Source organism: Pelophylax lessonae (genome assembly GCF_965119305.1).
Source record: "Pelophylax lessonae genome assembly, chromosome: 3".
NCBI classification, from domain to species: domain Eukaryota; kingdom Metazoa; phylum Chordata; class Amphibia; order Anura; family Ranidae; genus Pelophylax; species Pelophylax lessonae.
Window position 1 is genome coordinate 493,434,510 of NC_138770.1, and position 12,145 is coordinate 493,446,654.

Below are 12,145 nucleotides of genomic sequence, written 5' to 3' on the forward strand. Positions count from 1 at the left end.
GGCCATGTACCTGTAGGCAAGGAGAAATAGAGCAGAGCAGGTCCCAGGGAGATCTTTCCCATCTCCTCACTGGCAATGCTATGTGCCCTAGGTGATTAGGGTGTGCCCAGGCACACCCAGCACACCCTGTGCGCACGCCTATGTCACCGCCACATCCACCACCACCTCAACCTCCCTCCTACTCCATATGGGCCTCGTCCTTCAGAGATGAAGAAGAACATTGTTTTATTTTTCTGTTTTTTTTTGTTGTTTTAAGTTATTTCCCTATCCACATTTGTTTGCAGAGCACTTGCCATGCTCTTAATTACGTTTTGCTGCCATTTGCAGCACTCTAGCCCTTTCCTTTGGTGTTTTAGAGCCATTTTAGTGCCTTAAAGTTCGGGTCCCCATTGACTTCAATGGGGTTCGGTGTCCGGGAAAAGTTCGGTAAAAGTCCGGGACACGGACCCGGACTTTTTTTTAAAGTTCGGCCGAACCCGTCGAACACGGACATCTAGGTGTCCGCTCAACCCTAGTGTTGTGGAATTTAACAGTGGCTCACTAAATGATACCTTTCTTTTGTAAAGATTTGGAAAGGAAGTTTGGCCAAGCCTAACCCCCCCCCCTTCAAAGTCACTGTACAATGGATAAACAGCCCTTTTGTCCTCAGGACAAATGGTGTTGGTTTGGGGGGATGGCATATTCCTTAATCACAAGTCTAAATGACTGCAAAAAAGATGCAAGAAGTCAGTCTCACACAGGAACATCCATGAAGCAAGAAGCTAAACCTGACTTCCCTGAGCCATGTGCATTGGAATGAGACTCCATGGCTGCATACTTCTTTTAGTTAAGTATATTTGCTTTATCTTTATCTGTATCTGCTAGTCTTGTATTATGCTCCTAAATATTGTAATAGTTTTGTATGTACAGATTGTTTTTGCATAGTAAAGCACATTTACACACCACAAAGGTCTAAGTTTCCTTGGTTGTACCGCAAAGTAACCGCGCTAGAAACGCATGCAAAACATTTGGGGGCTTCGTCCGCGATTTGCGCTATAAATTCAACTGAAACAGACCTGTTTTCTGTGGTGTGTTGTGTAGCTTGTGTTAGGTAAAAAATGCTGCGTAAGCTGTTTAGGAAAAGCAAGGCTGCAGAGGTTTCTGGTGTCCAGAAGGAAATGTGCAGTTTACCTATCTGGGCCAGAGACAATGAGTGGGAGTCTCTTGCTAAAGAATTTGCAAAGTATGCTTCTCCTTTGAATAAGACTTGGGGTGATAAAATCTCAGATCATTTTGTAGATTTTAGCCTTAAGGGGTTGGATTTAAGTAAAGCAGAGAAGAGGACAGTTTCCACAGTGGGCTGGTATTTTCTTCATGCTCTCTATACAGAATCACAGAGAAGAGAGAAGGCAGAAGCAGAAGTTAAGTTATTGAAAGACCAGCTAGCAGTTGCTTCAGAGTGTGTGCGTTCAACTGCTAGTAGGGCTGATGATTTGCAAGAGCGGTGTGCAGCCCTCATGACCAAATCAATTAATGCCTTAAGGAAAAGAAAGGGACGTAAACCTGTTAGTAAAGCCAGGGTACGTGCCATTGTCACATCCCAAAACTGGGATTGTGAGGATGTCTCCTCCAATGATAGTGAGGATGAGGAGATAGTGTTTGATGTTTCTGATGATGATCATCCAATGGGAAAGAAAAAGTGTGCCAGACCTCTCATTACTAAGCATAGGAAAAGGCAACATGATAGAGAGGATATGGCAGATGGGGAGGTGCATTATCGCAACCCCAGAGATGTTGAATTCAGTCAGGGAGTTTACACAAACTGAACTCCATGAGCTGGCAAAACAATACAAACAAAGGTCCGGGGAACCCCTATTGAGTTGGCTCTTACGTTTGTGGGATGAAGGGGCGGACAGTGTTGTTTTGTCAGGCAAGGAAGCAGTGGCTTTGGGAGTGTTAACCCATGATCCACAATTGCGTCAGGCCATGCGAAAAGCCAGAGAGTTTAGTGTGAATTTTTCACTCTTAGACCTCGTGAGAGATGGTATAGTCCGAGTATACGCTAATCCTAGTGACCTGGAAAATGCCTACTCGTGGAGAACATTAGGAGAAGGTATTTCCAGGTTACGTGAGATGGGTTGTATAACCGGAATAAATACATTTCCAGAATGGATGGGTCCAGATATGGAACCCTTCACGTCTGCTCTGCGCTCTAAGCTAATGAAGTCTGCACCATTTAATCTCAGGGCTCCTTTATTGTCTTTGCTGGGAGGCCTGGGTTTAAACAGCAAAATTCATGAAGCAAAAACCCTTTTAAGCCAGTTGGGGGAGCTAGAGGAGACTAAAACAAAACCTGTCAGGGCAGTAGATAAGGTCAGACAGGCAGAGAACAGGCTGAAAAGGACTTTTAAAGAGAAGAAAGGGAATGTGGGAGAGAAGACAGGAGGTGAAGAGAAAACCAGGCTAGTTATCTCTAGGAAACAAATGTGGGTGGACCTATTAAAGGCAGGAGTACCTAAAAGTGAGATAGATGGCATCTCTACTGCAGAAATTTTGAAGCGGCAGAAACATTTAGTGGGGAAAACTGTCAGGGTTAGAAACACTACTCCTAGTGAAGATAACATCAGCCTAGATTTAGAGACAACAGAACAGACCCCTCCTGTTAGTCCCAAACCCATTCCCAAAACTGAACATGAACCCAAACTCAAATCCCTTTATCCTGGGGAGGAGTTAGAGAGAATTAGAAAAGGGGATTGGGAGGTCCCTTATCCTTTATGAAGGGAAGGTGGGTCTCCTGTAATAGCAATAAGAACAGTGACAGCAGGAGACCGACGCCCATATGCACCTGTCACTGTATGGTGGGGGAAGTCGTCTCCTCCTACACATGTCATGGCTTTAGTGGATACTGGAGCTGAAGTTACACTTTTGCAAGGAGATCCTTCCCATCACAAAGGATTTATGTAGAAGGTTTGGGAGGGCAAACCACACCAGCAGTTAGGACACGGGTGAAATTGGCTATTGGCAAGGGACCAGGATTTTGGACAAATGTTTTGGTATCAGAGTTACCTGAAAATATTCTTGGGATGGATGTACTTCAAGGTCAGTCTATTCAGACTGAACAAGGTACATTCACATTTGGGTATCCTGATAAAACGTATCTGGTCAGGGCGGTGAAGGCTGTGGTCATGCAAAATGGACCCCTGTCTTTATTCCTCCACCAGAGAAGCCAGTCTGTCTCAAGCAATACAGACTTCCTGGAGGCCACAAAGAAATTGGGGAGACTATTCATGAACTGTTAAGAGTAGGGATCCTTAGACCTGCTGTAAGTCCATTCTCATCTCCGGTGTTCCCAGTAAAGAAACCGGATGGGACATATAGAATGACTGTGGATTACAGAGGTCTAAACAAAGTGGCACCTCTATTAAAGTCAGCTGTACCTGATATGATCTCAATCATTGAGAAAATTGCTAAAGAGGCAGGAGAATATCATGCTGTGATAGACCTGGCTAATGCTTTCTTTTCGATTTCAATAGACCCAGAGTGTCAGAACCAGTTTTCCTTTGTGTGGAATGGCCGCCAGTACACTTTCACTGTCCTTCCTCAAGGATACCTTCATTTTCCAACGATTTGTCATGGACTGATTGCCCGAGATTTAAGCACCCTAAATCTGAAAGTCGCTGTGTTTCACTACATTGATGACATCATGATCTCTGGAACAAAGGAAGATGTAACTGAAGCACTGCACCTGCTGATACAGCACATGGAGAACAGAGGGTGGGCTATCAACAGAGACAAAGTCCAAGGACCTGCCACAGAGGTGAAATTCCTGGGAATGATGTGGACTGGGCCACAGAGGAAAATTCCAGAGACAGTTGTGCAAACTATCCAGGCATTGTTGCCACCTACTACCAAAAAGGAGGCGCAGAAGTTCATTGGAGTTGTGGGATTCTGGAGATCATTCATCCCACATCTTGGACTGATTCTGAGGCCTATATACAATGTCACAAGAAAAAAGACTGAGTTCACATGGGGTTCAGAGCAGCGGACCGCATTCCTGGCTGCTAAAGAAGCCATTTTGCAGCATCAAGGATTGGGACCTGTGAGACAAGGAGTACCATTTCAGCTGGATGTAGTTGAGCAGGATGGTACAATATCTTGGAGTCTGTGGCAGCCAAATGAAAAGAAGGGACTGAGAGCAATACCCATTGGATTTTGGTCCAAACAACTGACAGGGGCACAGAAGAGATATACGCCCCTAGAGAAGTACCTGTTTGGGGCCTACACAGCACTTCAACACGTAGAGACCATTACAGGAAAGGACACAGTCACCATCCATACTGCATTGCCAATAGCAGGATGGGTGAGAGATGATGGACTGACCACTAGGGCAGCGGTAGCCCAGAACCAAACACTGATGAAATGGAAATGGTACCTTCAAGAAAGAGGGGGTATTGCAGCTGGGGATGTCAGAGACATTTCAAAACAGTTGGCTGGGCTTGTCACTTTTACCAGCACCCATACAGAAGAAGAAATTCCTGTGCTGCAGTCATCCCCCATTCATGAGGCTCCACCCTTTGAGTCTCTGTCAGATAAGATGAAGGAGTCAGCATGGTTCACTGATGGTTCAGCCATAGTCACCTTGTCTGGTCGTAAATGGACAGCAGCAGCCTACAACCCGAGTACAGACACAGTCCTGCAGGAGACCGGAAATTGGAGGGTCCAGTCAGTATGCAGAGTTGAAAGCTGTAGTGATGACTCTTCAGGAGGATCTTTCTTCCCATGTCACTATCTACACTGACAGCTGGGCGGTTTTTAAAGGACTGACAACTTGGATGCCCACGTGGAAGTCCAATGAATGGTTGATTCATAGAAAGGTGGTATGGGGAGGCAAGGAAGTCTGGGACTTCATCTGGAAGGAAGCTCACTCCCGCACCATAAAAGTGGGGCATGTTGATGCACATGTGCCCCTGGTCCCAGACTTTGAGAACTATAACAGAGTGGCAGACGAAATTGCCAAGGTGAATGCAGTTGTGCCAATTGATCCTGTCTTGATGAACTTGGCCAACTGGGCCCACAAGCAATCTGGACATTTGGGGCAGAAAGCCACATATGAATGGGCACAGCAAAGAGGATTGCCCATATCAATGGACATGATAAGGACTGTAATAGGCAACTGTACAGTGTGTGGAGAAGTGCGACAATGGCCATTGCAAAAGTACTCCACCGGGTCGATTAAGAGGGGAGAGAGGCCTGCAGAGATTTGGCAGATTGACTTCATCGGTCCCCTGCCCCAGGGAAACAATGGACTGAGGTATTGTTGCACTGCAGTGGACACCTATTCAGGACTTTTGTTTGTTCATCCTTGCAAACGTGCAGATCAAGCCGCAACACTTCAACTGCTACAGAAAATTGTTGTTGCGTATGGCTGTCCCAAACAAGTCCAAAGTGATAATGGCTCACACTTCACCGGATCAACAGTACAGCAATGGGCCAAAGATTCTGGAGTGTACTGGTTGTGCCACATCCCATACCATCCACAGGCAGCTGGTTTGATTGAAAGATACAATGGGCTATTGAAGGACCAGATACGCAAACTTACACCCACATGTACACTAAGGGGGTGGGATCGGGTCCTCACACAGGCAGTCATGTTGTTAAATTCTAGGCCACTAGCCAAAAGCACACCATATGAAAGGATGGTTGGGGCTGGGGTGCAGATTCCACAGCTAGAGTGCAGAGTTCAGTATTTACACAAGGTTCCTGAAAGAACAGGGTTTAACAGGTACCAAGTTACTGCTTCCCATGACATAGAAACCAAGAGTGAAGTATCTGAAGCTGAAGCCTATCTAGGAATGAGAGGGAATCTGGCAGGAAGATTTGAAGTTATATTTGCATTGGCAGATGAGCTTCAGGACACTGGCTGGGACTCTGATTGGTTAGTGGATACTTCCCAGCAAGAGTGGAAACTGAGGCTCTATAATATCAAACCTTCCAAAACAAACAGCAGTGATCTTCTGGGAAATATCAGTATATTTCCTCTCCTCCCTATTGATGTTCTTTGGGAGGATCAGAAGTGGATACAGGCAGGTGGAAAAGTGTTGGTCAGAGATCCAGGCAAGAAGTCAGTTAGAGGAGAGATTGTAGCTGAAGGGCCGGGATCTACTGTATATGTATTATTAGAAGGAACAGATAATCCGCTTTGTTTTCCACTCCACAGGCTGTCTCCGATTTGATCCATAGGAAGACCAGAGAAAGTGGTTACATGATGGACAGAATGATGGAAGACCGCAAGAGCTATGGAGATCAAGGCCTTTTGATGTATTACAAGCCTGGACTTGTCTTCTAAAGAACGTTAGATTGGACTTTTCTAATGAACTTTTAGCCAAAGACTGAAATACCTTCATAGTTATAGGAGGGGGTTGTATTTTAGTTAGTTCCCCCATTGTGTTTTATTTAAGATAAACCAGGGGGTGGGAGAATTATTAGATGTCTTTATGTAAAGTTGGAGGCATTATGTCATTTGTGAGCCAAGGGGACGAGTGTTGTGGAAATTGCATATTTAACAGTGGCTCACTAAATTATACCTTTCTTTTGTAAAGATTTGGAAAGGAAGTTTGGCCAAGCCTAACCCCCACCCCCCCCCCTTCAAAGTCACTGTACAATGGATAAACAGCCCTTTTGTCCTCAGGACAAATGGTGTTGGTTTGGGGGGATGGTATATTCCTTAATCACAAGTCTAAATGACTGCAAAAAAGATGCAAGAAGTCAGTCTCACACAGGAACATCCATGAAGCAAGAAGCTAAACCTGACTTCCCTGAGCCATGTGCATTGGAATGAGACTCCATGGCTGCATACTTCTTTTAGTTAAGTATATTTGCTTTATCTTTATCTGTATCTGCTAGTCTTGTATTATGCTCCTAAATATTGTAATAGTTTTTGTATGTACAGATTGTTTTTGCATAGTAAAGCACATTTACACACCACAAAGGTCTAAGTTTCCTTGGTTGTACCGCAAAGTAACCGCGCTAGAAACGCACGCAAAACATTAGGGCATTGCCATATTTGGGAAATTACATCACCAGTATCCTCCATTCCTTAGGACTAAAAACATAAAAGCACAATACATTTTAGGGGGGGGGGGGGGGAACCTTTGGGGGAATCAAAAATGGAGAAAGATCTGGGAGTCTTGGTAGAGGATAGACTAAGCAATAGCATGCAATGTCAAGCGGCAGCTGCCAAAGCCGGCAGAATATTAGCATGCATAAAGAAAGGGATGTATTCCAGAGATAAAACTATAATCCTACCACTTTATAAAACTCTGGTCCGACCGCATCTGGAGTATTCTGTCGAGTTCTGGTCGCCAGTCCTCAGGAGGGATGTGTTGGAGCTGGAGAAAGTCTAGAGAAGGGCAACTAAACTAATTAGGGGTTTAGAGGACCTTAATTATGAAGAGCATCTGCAATCACTTGATTTATTCTCCCTGAAGAAGAGACGCCTGAGAGGGGACATGATAGCAATTTATAAATACCTCAGTGGTGATCTCAGCATAAAAAAAAAGCTATTCATTTGAAAGGATTGCATGAGGACTCGAGGGCATACAATGAGATTAGAGAAGCGTTTTAACCTCAGGCCATGCAGGGGGTTCTTTACTGTTAGGGCTACAGGATTGTGGAATTCTCTACCACAAGAGGTAGTTTCTGCGGGAAGTATGGTTGCTTTCAAAAGACTCTTGGACGTACATCTCAATGATCAGAACATTCAGGGGTATGAAAGATGATTACGACCACACACACCTACACCTACACAGGTTGAACTGGACGGACTATTGTCTTTGTTCAACCTCAACTACTATGTAACTATGTAACTACTATGTATCATTCTACCATGTAGCAGTCTCTGGTATCATGTTCGCAAGCTCTGGTGTCATGTCCGCAGTCTCTGGTAGGATAGAAGCAGTCTCTGGTATGACAGAAGCAATCTCTGGTATGATAGAAGCAATCTCTGGTATCTTGTATGCAATCTCTGGTATCATGTTCGAAGTCTCTGCTATCATGTCTGCAGTCTCTGGTAGGATAGAAGCAGTCTCTGGTATGATAGAAGCAGTCTCTGGTATCTTGTATGTAGTCTCTAGTATCATGTCCGCAGTCTTTGGTATCATGTCCTCAGTTTTTGGTATGATAGAAGCAGTCTCTGGTATCATGTCCGCAGTCTCTCGTATGATAGAAGCAGTCTCTGGGGTGATGTCTGCAATCTCTGGTATCATGTCCGCAGTCTCTGGTATCATGTCAGCAGTCTCTGGTATGATAGAAGCAGTCTCTGGTATCATGTCCGCAGTCTCTCATATGATAGAAGCAGTCTCTGGTATGATAAAAGCAGTCTCTTGTATTATGTCTGCAGTCTCTGGTATGATAGAAGCAGTCTCTGGTATCATATCCTCAGTCTCTGTTATCATGTCTGCAGTCTCTAGTATGATAGAAGCAGTCTCTGGTATTATATCTGCAGTCTCTGGTATAATGTCCGCAGTCTCTAGTATGATAGAAGCAGTCTCTGGTATCATGTCCACAGTCTCTGGTATCATGTCTGCAGTCTCTGGCAGGATAGAAGCAATCTCTGGTATCATGTCTGCAGTCTCTAGTATCATGTCCGCACACTCTCTGACCAACTCTTGTATCATGTCCATCCACTCTCTGACCATCTCTTGTATCATGTCTGTGCACTCTCTGACCATCTCTTGCATCATGTCCGTGCACTCTCTGACGATCTCTTGTATCATGTCTGTGCACTCTCTGACCATCTCTTGTATCATGTCTGTGCACTCTCTAACCATCTCCTTTATTTGTTTGATGGGATCTGCCTGGGGGGGATGATATTTGGAGTATCTTTATCTGCTGATTCTTAAACATTCTGGCATACACATATCACTATTGTGGTGTAGGATCTAGGCCTGCTGTTCCTACATCCCTCTTTCTTTCCTTTCTTCTCTCCCCTCCCTCTTTTTTTTTCTTTCTTCCTCTTTCTCTCACTCTCTCCCCTCCTCTCTCTCTCTCTCTCTCTCTATCTCTCCCCGCCCCTCCCTAACTTCCCCCTCTCTTTCCCCCCTCTCTCTCCCTCCCTCTCCTTCTCTCTCTGTCCCCCTCTCCCTCTTTCACCTTAGACTGTATTTAACCATACCCCTTTAAGCCACGCTCAATATTTAGCATAGTTTAAACCACACCTATTTTTCACTGCTCACGTGGCTTTTTTTCACTCCAACTGGTCCACGCCTACAAATGAATGCCTGCCCCCTGATTAAAATAATACTCCACATACAGACAAAAAAGCATCCCTAGAAATATTTTGGGAATGTTGGCAACTATGCCACTGCTGTGCTCTGTCTTTCAAAAGTAAGGCGGACCTGATTGAAACTAGTCTCTCAGTTTTCCACCATTAGGCTCTGCCCTCTCAGTGACACCAGTCATTTACTGATTAGGGCATTGCCATATTTGGGAAATTACATCACCAGTATCCTCCATTCCTTTGTTTACATTTAGCTTTCATCTAGGCCTCTAGGAGATATTCAGGTCAAAAGTTGACAGCTTCTCAGCACAGACATTCTCCACTGATGTACCTCTGGTCCTAAATACCTCTGATTTTGTGAAATGGAGGTATTTCTTTATGAATGTGATGTTGCTGTCGCGACAGGTTCTTAAAGTGGTGGTATTTAGAACTCTCTGAATTTGTTGCCAGTGTTGGTAATGTCCCCAAAATTGGCACAAATGCTTGCCCAAATTAGGCGCAGGTGGTCCTAAAGGGAACTACCATCAGAAAAGTGATGTTAGCACTTTACTGAATCCCCTAGGATGTTCTTCAAGCCAGAAGGAGATATCGTTATCTATACATCTAACTAATAGTCTTTTGGAGTCTAACCAATAGTCTTTTGGAGTCTACTGCAGCAAACTACTATTTCAAAACTGTAATTATTATTTTTTTTTGCAGGAACATACAATACCTTCTCTCTTTAGCACTCCTCTTGATTTCAGACCCTTGTAAAGTGGCCCTGATCTTCAGAATATGAGATAAGTTCAGGACATATTTACGTTCGGATTCCAGAAGGTCCTTGGCAGCGCTTTGCCTCCTTGCTTTATGTCATAAATAAATTCAGAATAAATGACACTTTTACATAAATAACACAAAATAATAAGTGCCTGTTCATAAACAATAATACTCAATTTCAGACATGTATGACAGTTATAAATACAGCTTAGAGTTCAGGACAGAGAAATCATAGAAGTAGTTTACCGTTAACTATATAATTGATGTAATTACAGAAACTCAAATATAGCATATCAGACTGTCCAGTCTTTTGATAAAGTAGAATGTGATTTGCTATTGTATAAAAGGAGATACCTGATAATTTCAGATACCTATTTTACAGATAAATGGTATTTAAGCATCCATTATCAGTTTTCCTTACCATTATTTCTTTGGGGGGAAAGTTAAAGTGTTTTATAAAATGAGCAAAGCATAAGCTTCTAAAGTGTGTACGTGCCTCGTTCCAAAGAATCAGGTGCAATTCTTGTCTGCAGTCTGGTTTGCCTGCTATTTGCTATCAAATATGACAGGCTGTGCTGGCTCAAAGAGATTGAGGGGGACGAAGGAGGGGAGCTCCAGCACACCGTCATTGATTGACATCCTTAGCAGTGCATGTTTCCCTATGATATTGTGTAGAGGTCGGTGTGACCATTCCCTCCACACAGGTTTTAGATTACAAAGTTCTTCTTTCTGTGCAGTGTGTGACATTAGGTCCCTGCCCCCTGCCTTCTGATGAATAAAAATGCTGTGTTAGCTGTACATTTTGAATAGCTGTGGATAGATGTGGATATGGCTACAGATAAACAGGTACAACTTATGAAGGAGGATTGGTTTCATTTCTGTGTATCAACTAATGCTAGTCACTTCAGTGAGTATGTGTAAGGGTTTACAACCACTTTAAGAGGCTAGTCTTTTTTAAAGTCTCGGGCACACAGCTGAAAGCTGGAACAAAACTATCAGGCTGATTTATCAAAGGCAGTTGAGATTGTCTGCACAAAATTCAATTATTGAATGTATTGAATTATTGAATGTAAACAGATAATCCCTGTTTACTTACTTCAACCATTATTGAAGTTAATCTTCAAACAATTTATTGTGTGAACATTGTTATCATCTTTAGCAAATTGGCCTCAATGAATTCCCATTTTTTATAGCCAGATTGAAACATATTGCTTATGTTGCATATTCTTCTGAGCCCTAGATTAGAGCCCTGTGCGGGACTATTTTATTAAACCCGCACCCGCCCGCACCCGCTGAATGTATGACCAGGACCACCCGCACCCGCAATGTTTGTGTTCCACTCCCGCCCGCACCCTCAATGTTTGTGTCCACTCCCGCCCGCACCCGCAATGTTTGCGTCCACTCCTGCGGTTTTGCCCTATACTAGCCGTATAAGACTACCCCCTCTTCTGAGGCAACACCATTTCATAACATCAGTGGAGCCATCGCGTCCCTATTAAATATTTTAGCCCGCTGGATGTGCCCTAATATCTACTGTAGCTTTTGCTACATACAGAACTTCTCTATTATTAAAAGTTTAGCCCGCTGGATGTGTATACAGTAAGCTTTGGCTACTTACAGAACATCCCTGTGCTGTAATACTCTATGTACCACGCTGAGCCAATCACAGCAAACTGTGTATTCTATTATTGCATACAAAGCCTGATCGGATTGGCAAAGGTTGCATAAGTCCGCCTCTCTGACTCAGCCAATCCGAGCAGGCTTTGTATGCATAATGTATAATAGAATACACCGCTTGCCGTGATTGGCTCAGCACAGTATATAGAGTATTACAGCACAGGGACGTTCTGTAAGTTGCCAAAGGTACTGTATACACATCCAGCGGGCTAACATTTTTAATAGGGATGTTCTGTAACTAGCTGAAGCTACAGTACCTGGCTTATAAGACGACCCCCAATTTTTGGGGTATATTTTTTTATTATAAAAAAAGTCGTCTTGTACGCTGGAAAATACGTTACACCAAATTGTACCGTTCCCCACGGGTATCCACAACATTTTTTGACCGCCCACTCCCACCCGCAGCAGAGGTAAAACCGCCCGCTCCCGCAAGATTTGCATTGGGTCCCGTGGGTC

General features: G+C 43.9%; 1 protein-coding gene across 2 annotated transcripts in view; it reads right to left on the bottom strand.

Annotated features, from left to right (window-relative positions):
* Positions 1–12,145, bottom strand: part of ARHGEF33 (Rho guanine nucleotide exchange factor 33) — a 242,473-nt gene that overhangs the window by 99,830 nt on the left and 130,498 nt on the right. For both annotated transcript variants that reach the window (XM_082252137.1, XM_082252136.1), the window contains exon 8: positions 9,969–10,098. In XM_082252137.1, coding sequence (XP_082108263.1) covers positions 9,969–10,098 — 130 coding nt within the window. The remainder of the gene's footprint in view (positions 1–9,968; positions 10,099–12,145) is intronic.